This window comes from Nannobrachium achirus (assembly GCF_963921795.1).
Source record: "Nannobrachium achirus genome assembly, chromosome: 6".
NCBI classification, from domain to species: Eukaryota; Metazoa; Chordata; class Actinopteri; order Myctophiformes; family Myctophidae; genus Nannobrachium; species Nannobrachium achirus.
Window position 1 is genome coordinate 42,097,566 of NC_137815.1, and position 20,299 is coordinate 42,117,864.

General features: G+C 42.4%; 1 protein-coding gene across 1 annotated transcript in view; it reads left to right on the forward strand.

The window, feature by feature from the left end:
- The window catches only part of iars1 (isoleucyl-tRNA synthetase 1), an 86,201-nt gene extending 66,197 nt beyond the window's left edge, over nucleotides 1–20,004 (forward strand). The window contains exons 26-34 of the mRNA XM_080729003.1: nucleotides 2,693–2,867; nucleotides 6,349–6,455; nucleotides 10,060–10,155; nucleotides 12,227–12,391; nucleotides 13,091–13,211; nucleotides 14,378–14,503; nucleotides 15,788–15,934; nucleotides 16,945–17,097; nucleotides 19,657–20,004. Of these exons, the coding sequence (XP_080585129.1) occupies nucleotides 2,693–2,867; nucleotides 6,349–6,455; nucleotides 10,060–10,155; nucleotides 12,227–12,391; nucleotides 13,091–13,211; nucleotides 14,378–14,503; nucleotides 15,788–15,934; nucleotides 16,945–17,097; nucleotides 19,657–19,739 (1,173 nt within the window). The 3' untranslated portion in view covers nucleotides 19,740–20,004. The remainder of the gene's footprint in view (nucleotides 1–2,692; nucleotides 2,868–6,348; nucleotides 6,456–10,059; nucleotides 10,156–12,226; nucleotides 12,392–13,090; nucleotides 13,212–14,377; nucleotides 14,504–15,787; nucleotides 15,935–16,944; nucleotides 17,098–19,656) is intronic.
- The last annotated feature ends 295 nt before the right edge of the window (nucleotides 20,005–20,299 follow it).

Sequence of the window (20,299 nt, forward strand, 5' to 3'; positions counted from 1 at the left end):
GCTGATTGGAAGCGAACCTGGGACCTTTTGTTCCCAGGCGGCCTCTCTACCTATTCAGCTATGGCTGTCTTCATTGAGAACAGCACTGTCAAACCACAAACCAAGCTCGCAAAATACGTACACATGCATGATGCAGTGCACCTCGGTTTTATTTTCTTCTATTCTCTTGTCTTTTTTTTTTCTTCTTCTTTTTAATTGAAGAGCCCTTCAGTGGGTTACTAATCTGAGTGGTCATAGTTCACCTCTTCCACTCCTCTGTGGCAGCTTAATCTCAGGCCTAGCCACTTCTTATCACACAAAACGGTTTCACTTCTAGTGGAAGAAAAAAAGGGGGTGCTTTTAACCTCACTGACTTCCTCCATCCCTCCAGTAAACAAGGTTTATTTTATCAGAATTGGGAGCAGCTAAGGTCTTTCATCCCAGGCAACAACCTTGCTGACTGGAAATCAGAGGTCGTGACTTTGGCTTGGCATTGGGCAGTTACATTGTATCAGGGATGGTTTTCAGAATACTGTCCATGTGTGTTGAGGTCTGTGATGCAGATACACTCTGGGTTAAAGATGGGGTGCCATGATTCTTTCCTCCTCTAAAACATGATTATCAACTATTATGATTATACTAGGAGGAAGATTTTTTTTCCAAAAAAGTGTACAGAAAAAGTTGAAATTAGGTTTTTATGTGGCCACACCCACCAGTTCATTAAGTATGCCTGGTTGTCATGGTGGGTGGTGACCCAGCTGAAGTTAGCCACACCCACAGTGTTGGGTGAATGGTAATTAGGGGAGGGGTTGATTCTATGATGTAATTGTATCTGTGTTTTTGGACCGGCCCTTTTGACCCACAAGGTGGCAGCCTACAGGGAAAAAAACAAATACAAAGAGAATGCATAATTGCTCATAACAATCACACCAGGGGGTCTAATGAAGTACTGTCAACCTCCTAGACAAATGAAAAACAGTAAAAGTACAAAACTATGGCACCGCCTCTTTAAGGTTTGTTGCAACCGTAGGTCGCAGTTTACTATCAGAACTGTCACAGCTTGTCCGTGTACGGGTGACACTGGTTATAAACAGGTGACATCACAGTGATGTCAGATACTCAGTGAGGGAATCTACATATATTAGCATAAAAGGGATTCTGTTAGGGATCTCCATATATGGGCATGAAAGGGATCGTATCCCACATGATGCCCTGTTAGGAGAACCACACTAACAGAAACCATATATGGCCAAGACAGATGGCGCGACCTCGCAAGGGTGAGGTTTTTCACCCTTAGCCTTCTTACTGGAATTGTACTTTATGCTTAGGTTGAAAAGAATTCTGATCCATTTTGTTGGGTTTCTTTGCTCTAATGACATGTTATTATGAAATTACTCAATAAGGTGTCAAGCCTAAAATGTTTAGCTTTACTGACTATTGTGTAACTCTGCTATCTCTCTGTAAAGCTGGCAACACGCTTCAGACCAAGTTGAATGTTTTTTTTTTGCTTGTTGAAACTGAGTTCTCTGATGTGCTCGATGTGGCTGAACGTTAAATCCAGTCGACTATACAGTGCTAGAACTTAAATGTTGACTCCTGGATAGATGGGATCACCCTTGGACACCCTTTCACATCATTTCTCTTAGAGATTTCAACATCATTTATTAAAGATTGCAGAAATAAAACTGTAATTCAGGAGCACACCTTAAAACATCTGTGCCAGATTTTGGCAAGGCAATGCATTGTTTTAACACAACTCGTGCCTCTTAATCTGAAGGTTGCTTGTTGCCTTGGTGCCGCGCCGTTTCCTCCGTCGGCCGACGCTATTATTTTGAAGGGCTGGAAGGGGGTTGTTTTTGTTTTTTTGGATTATCACTTGACGGCAACGATTAGGTCATCTAGTCACATGACAGTGTGAGCCGAGAAGAGAAACATGGCTGCGCCCTGCCGTGTGTATTGTTTACATCAGATCTGGTGCAAAATGGCTCAAAATGGCTCTTTTGGATTAAATGAAGTCTCTTTATGGGCCTCTCCATTGACTTAACATGGAGGAGCTTCACTTCGCGTGCACGCCCAACGGCGTCATGTAGTCACCGATTTGAATGACGGTGAGGATCGTCTACAGCAGCAGAACAGTTAATGTAATTGTGTTCTTATTGCCTTCCTGTACTTCGTTGCCAATCATCAAGGAGTTTGATGCAGCCTTAAATCTTCCTACGTTGGAACTTTATTGATCATATTGAACTGGGGGGGCAGAGGTACTGTCTGTCTGTCTGTCTGTCTGTCTGTCTGTCTGTCTGTCTGTCTGTCTGTCTGTCTGTCTGAATGGCCAGGAGGAATGGCTTGCTGAAGATTCATTGTGTGACTCACAGGTTTATAGGCTACTCTGAGTGACAGTGATGGCTGGATGGCAATTTTGCACTCTGCATCATTGCACTTCATTTTGTCTCATTCTGTCTCTCCAACTCTACCATTGGGAACTGACCCTGTCCAAACCCAATTACAGTACACTGTCTAACTTTACCCATGCCTTTCCTGTGTGTGTGTGTGTGTGTGTGTGTGTGTGTGTGTGTGTGTGTGTGTGTGTGTGTGTGTGTGTGTGTGTGTGTGTGTGTGTGTGTGTGTGTGTGTGTGTGTGTGTGTGTGTGTGTGTGTGTGTGTGTGTGCGCGTGCGTGCGTGCGCGTGTCTGTGTGCGCATGTGTGGTCATTCAGGAGCTGAATGTGCGCCAGCTGACTCTATCGACTGACAAGAACAAGTATGCCATCCGTCTGAGGGCAGAGCCTGACCACATGGTGCTGGGCAAGAGACTGAAGGGGGCCTTCAAAGCTGTCACCGCCTCCATCAAGGAGCTGACCAATGAACAGCTGGAGGCCTTCCAGAAGACAGGTATAATTGTGTAAAAGGGGTAAAAGGCACATTTAGCAAACCAAGAACTAGTGAAATTCCCGAAGACAGATGAGTGTCTGAAAGCCTATAAAACAATGACTAATGAACAAAGACGCAAATTCTAACCAGTATTCGAGAAGTACTTGGGAGCAAGACGTACATCCTCAGAATCTGTTTATTGTCACTTCCACAATACACACAAGACGTTCAGGGGAACAAAATACCGTTCACCACAACTCATGATGCTTCACATTTAAAAACAAGACACATTAAAAAAATAGGAAAAAAAGGTTTAAAAGCATAAAAAAGTAGAGAGCGGACTACTAGAAAAAAAGGTGCTGATGCATTCAAAGTGAAATATAGATACAGCACTGCAAAAAATATGTTTCAGTGTTTTGTTTTGTTTCTCTTTGGAAGGTCAGAAGCGTGTTTCAGAACTGTAGACAACCAGAAGGCAACGAGAACAGCGGTGGAGACTTTAAGTCGAGGGTTTAAGTGCTTAAGAACAAAATAGTCGTCCGGTTTAAGGGTTTTAAGCTTAAAACGGACATTTTGCATCAGATTACCAAAGCAAAACTGCCCTGAAACAGTAATAAGAGCCAGAGGGAGAGACTGGAGCAGTCTCAGGTATCCTGTCTCTCCAATTAGGAAGGAAACCTGATGAGAATTGCGGGCCTCAGGGGATCACTGCTCTGGAGGTCAGCAGGGCTGTGGGAATTTCCCATTTCCAATCTCCTGAACCTCTTTGAAGTCCAGATGATTTTGTAGAAGGATGGAGAAAAATAAGGATCGATGGAGCAGGGAGGAACAGGCTGGGAGGTGGAATGCACATAAATAAGCGCCAAGACTGTGATAGAGGATATTTGTTTGGTCCTGATGTAGAACCCATTTTTTGTATCCTATAGTGTATAAGCATCTTGTCATGATGACAAGGAATGGGTCGTAAAATGAGAAGAAATGTTCATGGCTTCAGCCAGTTTGTGGAACGTTTTCTTTTTCTTTTTTTTTCTTCTTTTTTTTTTACAACAAAACGGTTGTGACATGATATCACGGTCTAACAGTCACAGCTGATGCTTTGAGCCGGGCCATTACTTGATGCACCATTGGACTAAAAAATGTAATCATTGAATTGTCAACTATGATGTCGCAGTAATCTCTGGGTGCCAATTTGGCCAATAACGTATGAGATTTATTTTCTCTTGGTGCCTGGTGACTTAACTAGTGCGCTGTCCACATGCTCCTTGTGAGCTGTGAGGACCCAGGATAGAATCCAACATTTCTGGGGCCTTTTTAACTCATACCCTGCCAAAAAAAGAAGTTTCTATGATAAAAACGTCTTTAAAACGTCTTTTTCACTATGGACCTCCCTGCCAGACGTCTTCTGAACGTCTTTTTTTTTTTTTTTTTTTTTTTTTTAAATTTGAAAACATTTTTTTTGAAAAAAAAATCTTTGGACCTCCAACAGTGTACTAGGCATGATCGCGATCGCGAAATTGCATGTTTAACCCCCATACCAACCCCATCTTTCAAACATGGCAGCCATGTTTGTTTACATTTGAAGAAAACATAAGGGCTCCTTTCTCCTGAATGCCTGAACGGATTTCCAAGCGGATTTATTTGTTTGAAAGCTGTGAAAAGCATGCACATGCATAGTGCATGATCTGTGCACGAATGTGTGCACCAGCGTGCACACTATTTTTTTAACCCTTTGTTGGCGAACCGGCAATATAAGAGGTCATCCCACTTTAAATATGGCACCGACTGAGTTAAGCCTGTATTTGCAATAGTGGAAAGAGAGGGAGTAGAGAGATGACATTCAGCAAATGGGCGGGTGAGCTGGGAATGAAACAAGGGACTCGCTGGCATTGCGCCCATGCGCTACTCCGCCCATGCGCTATTCCGCCCTAACACCACTTGGGTATCGGTTCACCCGTGTCTCTCCACACTCTTAATCTAAAGAAATAAAAAAAATAATAATAATATATAAATAGTGTACTGTATCTCACATAGTGTGTGAAGCCAGCTAACGTGACTGCCTTACTTGTAACATTGAACTCATCATCTCGGGCCTAGGTAAGAAAAGATTATAACCACTTATGCCCTATAAAAATAAAAATGAATAAAACACCTACAGCTTTTAGATTGGCTATTTTTGAAAATATTTGTCAACATTTAAAAAAAAAAAGTCTTTACAATTCTGAAAATGTTTGCCTACAATGATGACATTCTCAAAATAGGGAGAGGTGGTTAAAGGGCCACTTCACCTCTGGGACAACCCGAAAAATAAAAATGAATAAAACACCTACAGCTTTTAGATTGGCTATTTTTGAAAATATTTGTCAACATTTAAAAAAAAAAAGTCTTTACAATTCTGAAAATGTTTGCCTACAATGATGACATTCTCAAAATAGGGAGAGGTGGTTAAAGGGCCACTTCACCTCTGGGACAACCCGATCTTATTGGGTCATGAAAACGCGTCTCCGCATGTAAAGACCACCTTATTTTATTGTCTTTTGGTACACGATCAACACGAGTTATTTTTTGTGTTCAATCTGTTTTTTGAGATATTTTAGTATTTCAGCAAGTACTAGTGATGAGTTTTGCATCATATGATGCAAAACACATCACCGATGATGCAAAATGCATCACTAGTACATGAAATACTGAAATACTAAAATATCTAAAAACACAGATTGAAAACAAAAATAACTCAGGATTGTGTTGATCGTGTCCCAAACAACAATAAAATAAGATCTGGTTGTCCCAGAGGTGAAGTGGTCCTTTAATTGAAGGTAAGGTGGGGTGGGACCAGGGTTTTATGCCAGGAAATCATTGCTTTGAAATCCAGGATTACAGGAACAGCGTTGACTGTTTCACCCTCCCTGCGGGGGAGGAGGAGAGAAGCAGAGACGGGAAGAGAACGCGGTCATGGTTTTCACTCAGAACACATACATGGGTAAATGTGGCTCCTGGCAAAACAGTGGGAGGGGGTGTAAAACCTGACTAGATTGATTTTAGTTATTACACAGTGGTTCTCAAAATTCTTCACGTCAAGGACTCCCAGATTGATGTTTTTGACCGAGGAAAATCTGAAAATGTTTTGTTCCAGGGACCCCCAGAAGGGAAGATTTGTGTAAAAGAAAATCTTAATACCTTAAAGATTTATTTATTATTTTTAAATAGCAGATATACAAGCTACACGTAGTAGATTTGTAGATGGTGTATTTTTGGTGAAGAGATTTGGTGTAGAGGGAAGAGTAGGGGAACATGTATAGACCCATGGCGGTCTCAGCTAATTATGGCAAGACTGAAAGGTCAGGTCTATAATGCACTATAAGCACATTTATAATGCATTATAATACGCTTATAAGGCTTAATTCTCATAACCCCCTTTTACGTTGATAATTATGCATAACTTCTAACAGACATTTTATAATTGGATAAAAGGATGTGTGCTCATGTTGCTGTGTGCTGCTTCCAGGCTCCATCATGGTGGACGGCCATGAGCTTCATGAGGAGGATCTGAGGCTCATGTACACCTTCGACCAGAGCTCTACCGCGCAGTACGAGGCTCACTCCGATGCACAGGTAATCACTCCAGGGATAATGTCATAAAACATTATTGTGATGGGGGCGCCCGCTGGCCTACTGGTCCAGGCGCATACTACATAGGCATTGATGCGTTACAGCGTCGCAAGTTCGATTCCCGATCCGGACAACCTTTGCCGCATGTCCCCATTTCCTGTCAGTGTACTGTCCTATCCAATAAAGGCATAAAAGCCCAAAAAACGAATCTTTAAAGAAAATAAATATATATACCGGTATTGCGATGAACGATTTGAATTGTTTTCTTTTGGCATTGAACATTGAAACGTACACATGAATAATTACATTTCTGTTTGGCTTTTATCCTTCTTAAAACTAGAATTGCACAGGGCACGGAAACTTGACTATACCAAGAAAGGACTGGCAAAGAATGATACCAATATGGGCAAAATATGCAATTTATAACCAGTAAGACTCCCTAATCGGGAGATAAGCGACCGTCAGGTCACAGCGTGATTTTAGGGCAAAATGTGTGGGAGCAGTGTCCAAAAAATGTGTTTGAAAAAATATATGGGACAGATCCATGTTGATGACATGAGTGTAGACATACTGTGTACCGATTTGCGTAATTTTAGGGCAAAATCTGTAGGGGCAGTGTCCAAAAATGTGTTTGAAAAAGTCGGCCTGATGGTGGCGCTATATGGGACAGATCAATATTGATGGCATGAGTGTAGACATACTGTGTACCGATTTGCGTGATTTTAGGGCAAAATCTGTAGGAGCAGTGTCCAAAAATGTGTTTGAAAAAATGGGCCTGATGGTGGCGCTATATGGGACAGATCCATGTTGATGACATGAGTGTAGACATACTGAGTACCGATTTGCGTGATTTTAGGGCAAAATCTGTAGGAGCAGTGTCCAAAAATGTGTTTGAAAAAATGGGCCTGATGGTGGCGCTATATGGGACAGATTCATGTTGACGGCTCTCTTGGCGCCACCGAGGCGGGTGTGTGGGTACCGGCCCCCGGTACCCACACACCCGGTCGCTCCTAGCCCGAGTTACGGCATTTTATGTGCGCTGCAGTGGTGGGGGTCCTCCACTAGGGGTGCGACCACTTTTGCATCCATTCTGGAGAACCAGGAGTCGGTGGTCCCTAGGAATTCCCTGTGAACAGCCCCGTTGGGGTGGTCATTGGTCATTTTAGCACTTTTTGGCGGCGGCGACAGGGGGTCCCTGGGGGTCCTTGGAGCTCCGGGGGTCCCGGGAGGGGTGGAGGTTGTGGATTGGCAGGCAAGGAGTGTGTGTGCAAAGTTTGGCATGGATTGGGGCAACGGTGGCGGAGATATGAGTTGGGGAAAAGTGTGACGTGACGGGCAGACTGACAGACGGACAGACTGACAGACAGCCTGTCGAGGTTTTGGGGCAAAATATGCAATTTATAATCATTGTATAATATCAATATATTTTAAAAAGAAATAGAAATAACAAGTCTACAAGCTCACAGTGCGTCACATTGCAATGCTATGAGACATGCAGCTTGTAGCTGCTATTTTCTCTATTCAAAATGAAGAAAATCTACATGAAACAATTCTGACTAGAGGCTCAATAAATTCTATAAATATTATGTAAATGTTTTGAAAGGCTTAATCCCAAAACCAATTTCGCGTGTTGTGAGGCGGTGTGAGCCTCTTTTTCACAAATTTTGCCTCTTATATTATTTGACTATTTGGCCAAGTTTTTACCCGTTATATAGTATAGTGTTTTTGTATTAAAATGTTTTAAAAGTTCTTAAATTGTCACTCCACTGTCATCTAGCCCCCTCTCCCCCCCTGGGGGTCCCGACCCACAGGTTGAGAACCACTGTGTCCTACTGTACCTGGTAATAGACGGAACAGAACAACCAAAAGGGGAACACACAGCCAGCAGGTGGAGTCAGAGGCGATGTCACAGCTGTCAGTGCCTGTGCACTCAGTGTAGGAAACAATTTCATGGCTAAGTGGGAACCAGCAGTATGCATATGCCCACAGGCTCTTTCTAATCACTGCTCCCCCAACTGTACACAAACCACACTGCGCTTGTTCTGTCCTACCCTGTCTCTGTTCCCATCTCTCTCTCTCACTTCATCCGTGTTCACTTTTCTCTCTCTCTCTCTCTCTCTCTCTCTCTCTCTCTCTCTCTCTCTCTCTCTCTCCCTGTCCCACTGTTAATTTCTCACTCTCTTTTTGTTTCTTTACCTCTATTCATGTCTCTTTGTTCGTCTGTTGATTTCTCTCTCTTCCTCTCATTCTCATTGTCTTTCTCTCTCCCTCTCTACCCATCCTTTCCAGAGTGCAATAATATTCTGTCTGGAGTTCAGCCTTATGGAACATGCCAGTCATTTCAGCCCTAGTTCGTGGTCTCTTATTAGTAGCGCAACACCAATTTGCACATTAACACTTGGAATTCTTTGGGCGCACCGTACACGTAAAAATAGTACATTAGTCATTGGACTCATTAGTACTGGATCACAGGACACATGCGATTCCTTTTTTTTTTTAATACTGTATATTCTATTTCTATTGCTGTTGTGGTTTCATCTCAAACATGTATTATCATCACGTAGCTTGTGGGTGAGTCGTGATGGTTCAATGGCCTGAGGAGAATCTTCTGCCAATTTTATAATCTATAATTGAAAACTGAAAATGTAGATAAAGAGTTGAAAGGATTAAGCCATTATGCAGGCTGGAATTTATTTTTTATCAGTGAGCCTTTGTTGAATCACAATGCCCTGTATTATCTTCCTGTTAAAATTGCATATTTTGCCTCCTATTTGCAAACGTTTGATAGTAAGCCGAGACCACAAAAACAAGTCTCCCTTGAAGATCAAAATACAAAATATTTTTGATTAGGACCACATACAGTATGAACCTGCTCACAGTGCCAAACAGTGAGAATACATTGATCCCTTTGGAATAATTCTTCTCTTTCTTTCTTCTATTTTTGCATAATAGTTTAGCTAACAATGCATCACAATGTCATGAACTTGCAGATCGGCTATTTTCGCTATTGTTTCACTTACAAAAATGTAACGTTATAATGATATGCCCAAATTAGTGATGCCAGATTGAAAGTTGAAAAATAATTAGGGTATAGAATTCGTCTCTGTATTGGTAAATAATGCACAAAATGCTGATATAGTAAATTGAAAGATTCATTCATACAGGGTTCCCAGGGTCATGAAATTCCTGGAAATATTTTGAAATTAGACAAATATTTTTCCAGTACTGGAAAAGTTTTGGAATTGATCAAGGGTCCTGGAAGGTCTTGGAAAATATGCTATGCATTGTCTTTGGTTATTGATTTTGTTAATACCTCTGAAATGACAAATTAAACATTGGCCAAATTGTCAAATATTAGAGGCAGAAATGGCAGAAATAGCAGATCTACATGCTCACAACGACTCGCAACGCGAGGCGTTGTGAGCATGTAGATCGGCTATCTGTTATCGGTTAAATATTCTGGAAAAGTTTTGGAAATTAATTGGTAACTTTTACCAATTGGTAACTTTTTGTAAAGTCCTAAGGCATACCCGGTCTTGTCTCACTGCACAACACTGGTATAACCCCACCCACCCCATGTTGCTGTCCTGTTCTGTTCCTCCTGTAGGTCTTGGTGCTGTTGGATGTATCCCCAGACCAGTCCATGTTGGATGAAGGGGTGGCAAGAGAGGTCATCAACCGCATCCAGAAGCTCCGAAAGAAGGTGGGGGGAAATAATGATTAATTCATACTCCGTCGTACAACAGTGTCGTCACAATGCCACACGTGAGCTTGTAGATTCAATGTATTTATTTATCTTGTAGAAAACGTAATAAATGGACATTTAATCAAGAGTCACCACCCATAAAAATGAGTCTGCGGCCCAAAAATGCCCCCCACCCATTATTTGGGAAACAGTGATTTATACTTTAATGCATGGGTCTTCAACAAGGGGACCCTTAGGTGGGAAAACGTTGAAGACCCCTGCTGTAATGTATGACAGCCAGAGCAGGGATGACACTTTGATTTTGACAGGACATGAAATACCGCAGCTACTGGAGGCAGGATTAAATGCGCTGTTAAACTAATGTCACTTGTGTTGGCATGTGTGGTGTCATGAACAACACTCATTTGGACTACAGTGTATACAGTATGCTGGATATATTCATGTTCCCATTGTTTTGTTTTCCCCCTCCTCTCTCCCTCTATATTTCCCATGCTAATTTTGCCGAGGCAGTCTTGAAGTATTTCCACTCCAGCGCCATAGTGAGAAATGTCTACATCATAAGGCAGACTTAACGGAAGCTTAATTATGGACTGGCCCTATTTGTTTTATGTTTTTATTTTTTTTAGACTTTGACTTTGAGGCTTTGAAGTGGTCTGAGACTGAGAGTAAAGACGGATTAGCCATCAGCCTCTTGTTTTTTCAAGAAACAAATAGAGTTTTTTTTCCCCCCGTCCTATGGTGGCGGTGGTCGCTGGCTCCCAGCCAAGGCTAAATTCCTCCTGCTATTTCAAACCGAGATCTTGGAGGAATTTTTTCCACCCCTGGTGGATGGGAATTAATTTTGTAACAATTCCTCGAGTTGTTGTAAGCGGTCGTTTGTGGGGGTTGGGTCGGGGGAAGTTCACAACCCATGCGCTATAACGGGTCTTCCAACGTTTTCAGGCCACAGACCCCTTAGTGGAGAGAGAGAGAGAGATGAAGAAGGGTTGTCCTACAACCTTTTCATACATTCCATATAGGCCTAGTTTCATTGTTTGACAGCACAATCATCAGTGTATTTTGGATTCATGTCAATTTGTGTTTTCAGATATTTAACCACTTGAACCGTCGATACATAATAAACTTGACCTTTCACTCTGTACTTAGTGTGCTATTTTTTCCCCTCTACACCAAACCTCTTTGTCGAATATGGACACTAGGGTTTGTGGTTAATATAAAAAAGGAGAAAGATTTGGAGGACCCCCTGTAGTAACTCTGACGACCCCCTAGGGGTCCCGGACCCCCTGTTGAAGACCCATGCGCTATAAGAAAAAGATGGCCAGATTGTTTTGCATAGGACTTTGTATGATCTCTCTAGCTTGCTCTGAGAGAAGCACGCGCGCCACACACACACACACACACACACACACACACACACACACACACACACACACACACACACACACACACACACACACACACACACACACACACAACTGCAGTGTGAATCTCCACAGGATGAGGTCAGTACCTTGACTAGGCAGGAGCAGCCCATAAATCTTGCACCATTGATTGACTGCTTCTCTGTATCTAACTAATGTTATTCCTCTGCCCTTGAGTGACACTGAAGTTAGGGTGTGTGTGTGTGTGTGTGTGTGCGTGCGTGTGTGTGCGTGCGTGCACGCACAACAATCACACACTGTAAATTAGGATCAGATCAATATGTTTGAGTGTCTCAAGGTTGGAGGAAGCAGCAGCTGGACAGGCTGTGATTGAACAGTTAATAAATGTCTTATGTCCTCTTCTATTAGTTATATATATCACACTATGGCTGACGCCATGGATTATCGATGAATACACTGTATTGATTACTTTCCTGCTTAATCGACTAACCGAGAAGCACTATTTAAACATTATGTAAATGCTTTATTCATCCACAAATCGATTAACCACGTACATGTTATTTTATACTCATCATGCACACGTTGTGAAAATCTCAAAGCCTAAAAGAATTACAATAGTAATTGAAAAAGACTAAATTTGTGTTTTATTTTTCTCTGCTCATTCCTCGTGTCTCTGCTCTATCCAGGCACACTTGGTGCCTTCAGATGAAATAACGGTGTACTACCGCTGCCTGGACCTGGACTCTGTGATCCAGGCTCACACAGAGTTCATCTTGGCCACCACCAAAGCTCCTCTGCTGCCCTACCCGGTCCCCTCCAACGCCAGCCTCATCGTGGAGGAGAAGACTCAGGTTAGAGACGTTTATATGTTGCGGGCAGGGATTTGAAAAGACCCTAACCCGGCCTATTTCTTTATTTTAATCTCTGGGACCCAAATCTAGACTGTAAACCTGTATTAAAGTTCTCAGTCGCCACGACTGAAGCACGTCTTTATGTTGGCTAAATCTTGGCTTTCTCTAAAGGATGATTTAGACTGCGTACCGAAAATAGCCCATCTACAAGCTCACAACGCGCTGCAGTGCGACACTTTGTGAGCTTGTATATCGGCTAGTTTCGGTATGTGACATCGGTACGCAACCAAGTATAAATCAGGCATAACCCTAACCCTTGTGGCTGGTATAGCAGAGCCCCGGCCTATAGTAATAGTTATTTTAAATGAAAGTGTATTTATATACGGTTCAGAAAAATCATAATGGTCTTGGATATCATAAAAGCAAAGGTAAAGGCCTCTATCTGTGCTGATAGTTTGGAGTGGGGTCCTTTCACAAATCACTGAGGGATTTGGCCTGACAAAACTTTTCACTCACGAGATTTTGTATTTTGTATATAGGGTTTTGCTTTAATCCCTGTGTAAAATCCTCAGTATTAATTTTAACTCTTTTTTTACCCACTTAAGCAGCCACATTGTGGGGGAATCTTGCAGAAAATAGCTGGGACTTCGCTCAACAACGCATGGGGGTTTTAAATGGTTAATGTCTGTCCTGTTGCAGCTGAAGAACTCAGATTTGGAGCTGACCATTTTGAAGGGGTCTTCAGCTCCCAAAATCAATCTGAATGGACCTGCGTGCTCCTATGTCAATCTCAGGGTCAAAGTCGCCAACAAGGAACAAGGTATGCAATTACCAACTGGGATATGCGATTACTTTATTATTTATTATAATGTAATATAATGTAATCCGATGTATCTACATTACATTGATTTGTATTGTTCATTAATATGCTGTGTCCCGTCTAAATAAACAAATAAAGTAAAGTCATACTACCGTAAATGCTCTAATAATATCCTATATTTAATAAAGAACCGGACCTGCTTTAATTTCCGGGTGCGCAATTGAATTAAGTAATTAAGAGCCGACGCTCCAATAAGAGCCTCCTTTTTCCTCTTTTTTTTACGTTACGTATCATTCAGGAGTACCTTTCTCCACTCTGTCTGACTGTCACTCACATCCCAAGCCAGCTGTTACGGTGATTTACCGTACACTGTCTACAAACTGCGCAGCGATATTTGGACGCCGCTCATTTCACGTTCCGTTTGGCAAAGACGGATGACTTTGGCAACTTACCGGGGCGCGTGCGTGTGCGTAGTCCTCGCGAACATCGGCGTGGATGACGGCCGCACATGAGATCTTTAGCGTGGAAGTTTAATCCAAACAGTAAATGAAGCTCAATGAAGCTAATGCGGCTATACTAGTATCCATGCTAGTATCCTGTGGTTCCTGTTTACCAGGGAGAGTCGCATCTGAATGACGAAACGAGCCGCTGAGCTTGATGGGAAATGTAGTGTTTTTTATTCCCCAGCAGTATGCTGTGTGGACTGTATTCTATTCTGATACACATTATGAGGAGCTGATTTTCAGTATGAATTGGTTAATGCAATACAATACAGCAGAATGTTATCTCTGTATGAGCCTTTCTATGATGATTTTCCAATAAAAACGCTTTTGTTTATAAATAACCTAATATATAATATATAATATTTATATTTTTTTCCAAAAATACGGTATCTAATAAAAAAATCTGATCTGAATCATTCTGATATTTTTGAGAAATAGGAATAAAAGCCTTGTCTCTTATACTGTCCTGCTTCCAACAAGAGCCTGGTGCCCGCTACTCTTGAGACAAATAATAGCCCGGGTTCCTATAAGAGAATTTACGGTATGTAGCAGAAGTTGTGAGTGAGAGAAAATAACTTTTGTTTGATTGAACAAGTTAGTGGTAAGAAGTCCCCCTTCTTGATTGACAAGGATCAATGAAAAATGTGATTGGTTGTCCTACAGAGGGGGTGGTTCTTTTGGAGAACCCAGTTGGAGACAACAGGCTGAACATGAGCACGCTTCGGGAGGTGTGCAGCAGTGTGTTTGGAACCAACAGCACCCAGCTCTCCTTCTTCAACGGCAAGACTGGTGAGACCTAGTTTTGACCCCAAATACAGTGGAGAAATGAATGATCACATACTGCACATATGCACACGTAGACGCCTTTCTGCAAGCCTCCCTCGAGCAGCCCAAATAACTAAATACACACACAACTGAATATTATACATGCACTCTTTTTCATTTTGCACAATTATGTCATAGGGAATTTGGAAATGCACCTTTAAAGATATTAAGCGCCACAATAAGCTACACACCTAATGACCCAGAGGGAGGTGGAGTGCTCATTTTGTTGCACTCTCAACTGAATAAAGAATGGTTTTACATGCATAACTTTTTACTTCACTATTGAAAATAAGGCACGTGTGCCAACAAGCGCGCCAACCGAGTTGGCAAACCGTGATGGACAGAATAGGTTATGGCTTATGACCGGTTTTCAATGCTCTGAAGTGGTTAGTGCTAGATTGGATGGGTCCAGAGCAGAGGTAGGGGCATCACTTTTATTCACTCTCAACTGAATAAAGAATGGTTTTACATGCATGACTTTTTACATTACCGAAAACAAAGCAGGCGTGCTGACAGCGAGGCCTTGTATCGTGAGGCGTGCTGACAGCGAGCAGCCAGGTGAGCGAGTGCCCGCAACGAGAAGCCGTTATATTAGCCTCGCTCGTTGACAAGCACCCAGTTGGCACGCCATGATGGATGGAATAGGTATCACCTGTTTCAATGCACACATTTTAGGTCTACAGTGTTTAGCAGAAATATATTTGTTCTCACACTACAGGACGAATTCACTTTTTTTTAGCAAGTAGGAAATTATTAATGCAGCTATATATATTTCTTGAATAACTCTGATTAAATGCTGTGTGTGTGTGTGTGTGTGTGTGTGTGTGTGTGTGTGTGTGTGTGTGTGTGTGTGTGTGTGTGTGTGTGTGTGTGTGTGTGTGTGTGTGTGTGTGTGTATATATATATATATATATATTTATTTCCCCTTAATTAATTATTTTTAATGAATTCCCCCCTGGGGAATTTGCAATGGCTCTCTGGTGGGTGTCAATGTGTCACCTTGCTTGTTTGGTATGTTCTGCCCAAATTCACTGTAATATATTCTCCAGTAAAGACATACATGTGCCTTGTAGTTAAAGAGTTGAATGAGTGTATTTCAGTATCAATCCATGATTATGTCTCTGTTGTGTAACCTCTCTCATTACCGAATCAAGGTCACAGTGATTGAAGAAGTAGCGAATGCTGTGGGTGTGGGGGTATGTGTTTGTGCATACCTATGACTGTGCACATGTACGTGTTCACCCCCAGACTTGAAGAACGCATCAGACCTTCAGGCTCTCAGTGGTACAACTCTGTCAGTGACATCACCAGGCTCCTCCCCTAGCCCTGCCCCCGCTACAGACGGCCTGCTCTGTCCCTATATCAACCTGATGCTCTGCAACGCACAGCCAGCCGGTACGAACCTCATATAAAGTATATCCATTTTTCATTACTCTAGTAGTGTATATGTAACGGAGGTGATCCGAACCTCCCCACCCGGCTTCGAACCAGGGTCTCCCACGTGAAAGTCCAATATCTTAACCATTACAACAAAGGGATATCCCTATGGAACAAGGGCAGATACTAGACTTTTGAGGCTTCAGGCTGGGGCTGCGACTCTCTCCACCACACTCACCCCCCTTTGACCTCCTCCTACGGGGAAGCCCCGATCCGAGTCACGGCACCAATGTAACGGCGGTGAATCGGACCGCCCCACCCGGGCCTCGAACCCGGGCCTCCCACGCGAAAGTCCAATATCTTATTCATCGCTCCAAAGGGATATCCCCATGGAACAAAGGCAGATACTAGACTTTTGAGGCTTCAGGCTGGGGCTGCGACTCTCTCCACCACATATACTTAGTTGTACTCAATACATCTCAGACAAATATTTCACTTTACTCCACTACAATTATTTGACCGTTACTAGTTACTTTGTAACTTTATAGTATGAAACCTACATTAACTGCTTAAGCCCTATTTTATTCTTCGGCTTTCGAAAATAGCACATCTACAAGCTCACAATGCGTCCTGTTGAGTGCTTGTAGTTTGTTAAGTGTCAAAATGTTTTTCAAAACATTTTGACACATTTTCAAAAGTTTGAGTACTTTTACTTTGGTACTGTAACTATATTTTAAGGACCCCCCCTTTCATATCTTCTCTATCAGACCTTTTATGTCCAAAACTACATTGGATACATTGGATTTGGAACTGGTGTTCCATTGTATCCAGTGTAGTTATTATTAAGTTACAAGCTCTAATTAATGCTTTTCATTGATTCGATATTCATAAAACCCACAGAATAATCGTTCATTAATCGTAATCGATGCAAAGATTTGAAAGAATCATGATGGATTTGAAGTCATATGGCCCATCCCTAGTGTTGTTGTCTTTCAGTTCATTGACACATTGTTTCCTCCTCCTCCCAGAGTGCCTAACTGGAGAGGTTGCCACCCTCCTCCTGGAGAACCCAGTGGGTCACAACGGGCTGAACCACGCAGGCCTGCTGGCAGAGACCGCCAAGGTGTTTGGGCTCCGGAACAGACGACTCAAACTCTACCTGAATCAGGACCTTACTCAGGGTAAGAGGAAACCGTATAGTGTAGTCTAGTACAGTGGTTACAAACCTTTTCTTTAATTGAAAATCTTGAGTGTTTGTGACCCACCACTTAAACAAGGCAGCCATTTGGCAGTTTATTTATTTATATTATTATTATTATCATTAACAATTTTGCTGCCATTTTAAACATAGCTGTAGTAAGCAGCTGCCAAATTGTCCTTACCTTTTAACGTGGGCACGCGCACGCATCGTGCACTATCTGTGCGCGACTCATCTAGTAGACGTGTAGACTCGGTGACAGCTTTCGAATAAAAAACCCCCCATTGAAATAGACATATCCGTTGCCACGCTGTATCCCTGCTTATCCGCCAGTGTTTACATGAAAAAACATTGGAACAGCCAGCTGTGCGCTATGGTAACACGTGGACACGTTCGCGCACATAGCAGACGATATGTGCGCAGATCATATGCCAGGCGGGTAAAAGAATCAAACAGCTACAAAATAAAAATAAAAAACGCGGAACAGAGCTGCGATTGGACGTCAGACCGGATATGGAAACCTAGATCCGGTCCAAACGGGAAATACGACCGGATACAGTTAGGGGGCGGGCCTAAAGTCTCCGAAGCGGCTATATACAGCGACCATACTTTTAATCGTTTCATAATGATGCTCCTCGGGCATCGCAGAGTGGTACAGCGGGAAATCTCCGGTTTCGACGGGGATCGCAGGAAATGAGTTAACATTTTGTGTTTTTCAAATATTTGGTAGCCACTTGCAATATTCTGACTGCCCACCAGTAGAGACCGGCCCACAGGTTGTGAATCAGTGTTGCAGTAATAAGTTCTAAGAGAAAAACAACATCCCCTTTAGAAACCCCTAAACATGTCTCAATGTCGCTTCTGTGTCGGCAGGTATGAGTTAAGCACCTACAGCCTTTCTGCCCAGGTCCCTACTCCACACACTTTATTACACTTGGTCAGTGCTGTCCCACAGCTGGAGTTTTTACTAGTCCCTAGGGGAGGGGAAAAGCACATGGGGGTTAATTAAGTGTCTTGCTCAGGGACATTTCGACGTGTAGACTGGGTGAGCCGAGGGTCGAACTGGGGACCTTTGGATTCCCAGACGGCCTCTCTACCCACTTGGCTACAGTCACCCCGTAAGGTCTTGCTGAAGCCATTACCAATTAGTGGCAGTTGTTCAGTTTTAGAGAAACCAAAGGCTATCCTAGTGGGAGATACTGCAGCTTCTTCCATGTTGGGTGAAAATGATCCAATTGGAACACTATTTGGCATATCCAATATTCACGCGAAATGCGGCAACATAGATATGATATATAATTCCCTTTTTTTTTTTTTTTTTTTTTTTTAACGTTTTTTTCGTGATGTCAGCTTTTTTTCCTGGCTGCATATGCACCATATCTGTAACAAGTTCACTGGAGGCTCAGCCTGCGTCCTCATTATGTGTACACTGCATTCCGATACGGAGCTGCTAGGCCGCGGGGTCGAGTGTGCCATTAACTCCTGCACAGAGGGCTTGAGAGGTCAGGGTTAACTAGCACTAACAGAGGCTCCAGTTAAACAGGAGGTGGTAAATCATGTGGCAGACAGAAGCGTACAGATAGCCTTCAGCCGGGTGGTTAGCATCAGAGTAGTGCCAACCTTGTAACCGAGGCGAGGAACGAGGCAGCTGTAGAACTACAGAGAGCCCTGTTGATTCTTGGAACATCCCGTGCAATTACTGTACAGTTCCGGTTGCCAATGCTGGCAGATGGGCAGAGACTCAGAATCCATAAGCAATAAGATCATAATAACAGTCCTACTTTGCCTCTCTCTGTGTTATGGAACTACACTGAGATGTCAGTTTTCATTCTGGTTGTGAAGCAGAAAAGAACAGATGACTCGTGAAAGCATAAATAAACTTTGAGCTTCAGCCTATGCCTTTTCGATCAACCAGAAAGTGTGTAATGATTTGTGAGGATGAGGATGGAAATAAACTAAACTCATGAAAACAGGTGAATTGATGCTGTGGTGATTGTAGACGGGGGGGGGGGGGGGTACCACGGATATGTAGTGGGTGATCTTAACTCTTGAACTTGTGTTGTCAACTTCATTAAAAGGAACACATCTCACTCCTACACTGTGCAAAAATAAATCATAAGCTGGTGGGATGATCACAGGAAATGTCATATCAATTCATGACTCAGCCCAAATCTTTGTCTACTGTAAATACAGTAGACTTTGTTTTTGCGTTTGATATTTGCTAAGCAAATTGATTGGGATTTCCAACAGACTAAATAATGTTTTCAATAAACCATACAGGCCCACTAAATAGGTTTTTTAATGAAGCTCAGTGGGTGAGAAATGTTGGAAAGGATTTTCATTTAGTATTTTAGATATTTATTTTATTTTGAATTGCATGGGTTTGTGGTGTCTCCCCCCCCCCCCCCCCCCACACACACACCCTCTACATCTCACTTTATAGTCACTAAAATTACTTGAATGAGGTGAATATCATCCTACAATGTAATTAACATGTAAACTGTCATGTTATTATTCTTTTAATTTATTCTTTTCTTTTCAGAGCTACCAGCCGATTCCGCCGTGAAGTGTCTGAACACCAAAACCGTTTATGTGAGAGCTCTCCCCACCACCGCTGAGGCATAAACCTTCCCCCAGAGACAACCCACTTACTTTACCTACAGTATACTGTTGAGGCATTTCTTTGTTCTTGGGAAAAAATAAATCCAGACACCAGGTTGCAGCTGTTTATTTACTGTTTTCATTCATATTTCATACCTTTATGATATTTGCTATCTGTTAGAGGAAGTTGCAAGTACTGTAGAAGCAGTCGCACATTATACATCATTTGAAAAGTTATCTGTTAGAGACTAAACTTTGTTTTAATTTGCTCAATCAAAACATTAAACTGTCCAAAGAATTGTGTTGAATATTCTTTTCACTGAACAAACCATGTTTTTCTGGCATAAATCTATTCATAATAGTACTACAGATCTAGGCAGGTGAAGTCACGTGACTGCACCTACAGTACTGTCTGAGATAACTGGTTACCATGGTAACCAGGTAAACAGGCGCTGCTGCGGCCGCTGGTGAGCGAAAACACTACATTATCCCATGATGCAACTCGGCCGCCAGCATCAGAAAGCGTCTAATCTCCAAAGGCTCCTATTCATTGCTGATGCAAAGAAACGGCTTCATCTCTGAAT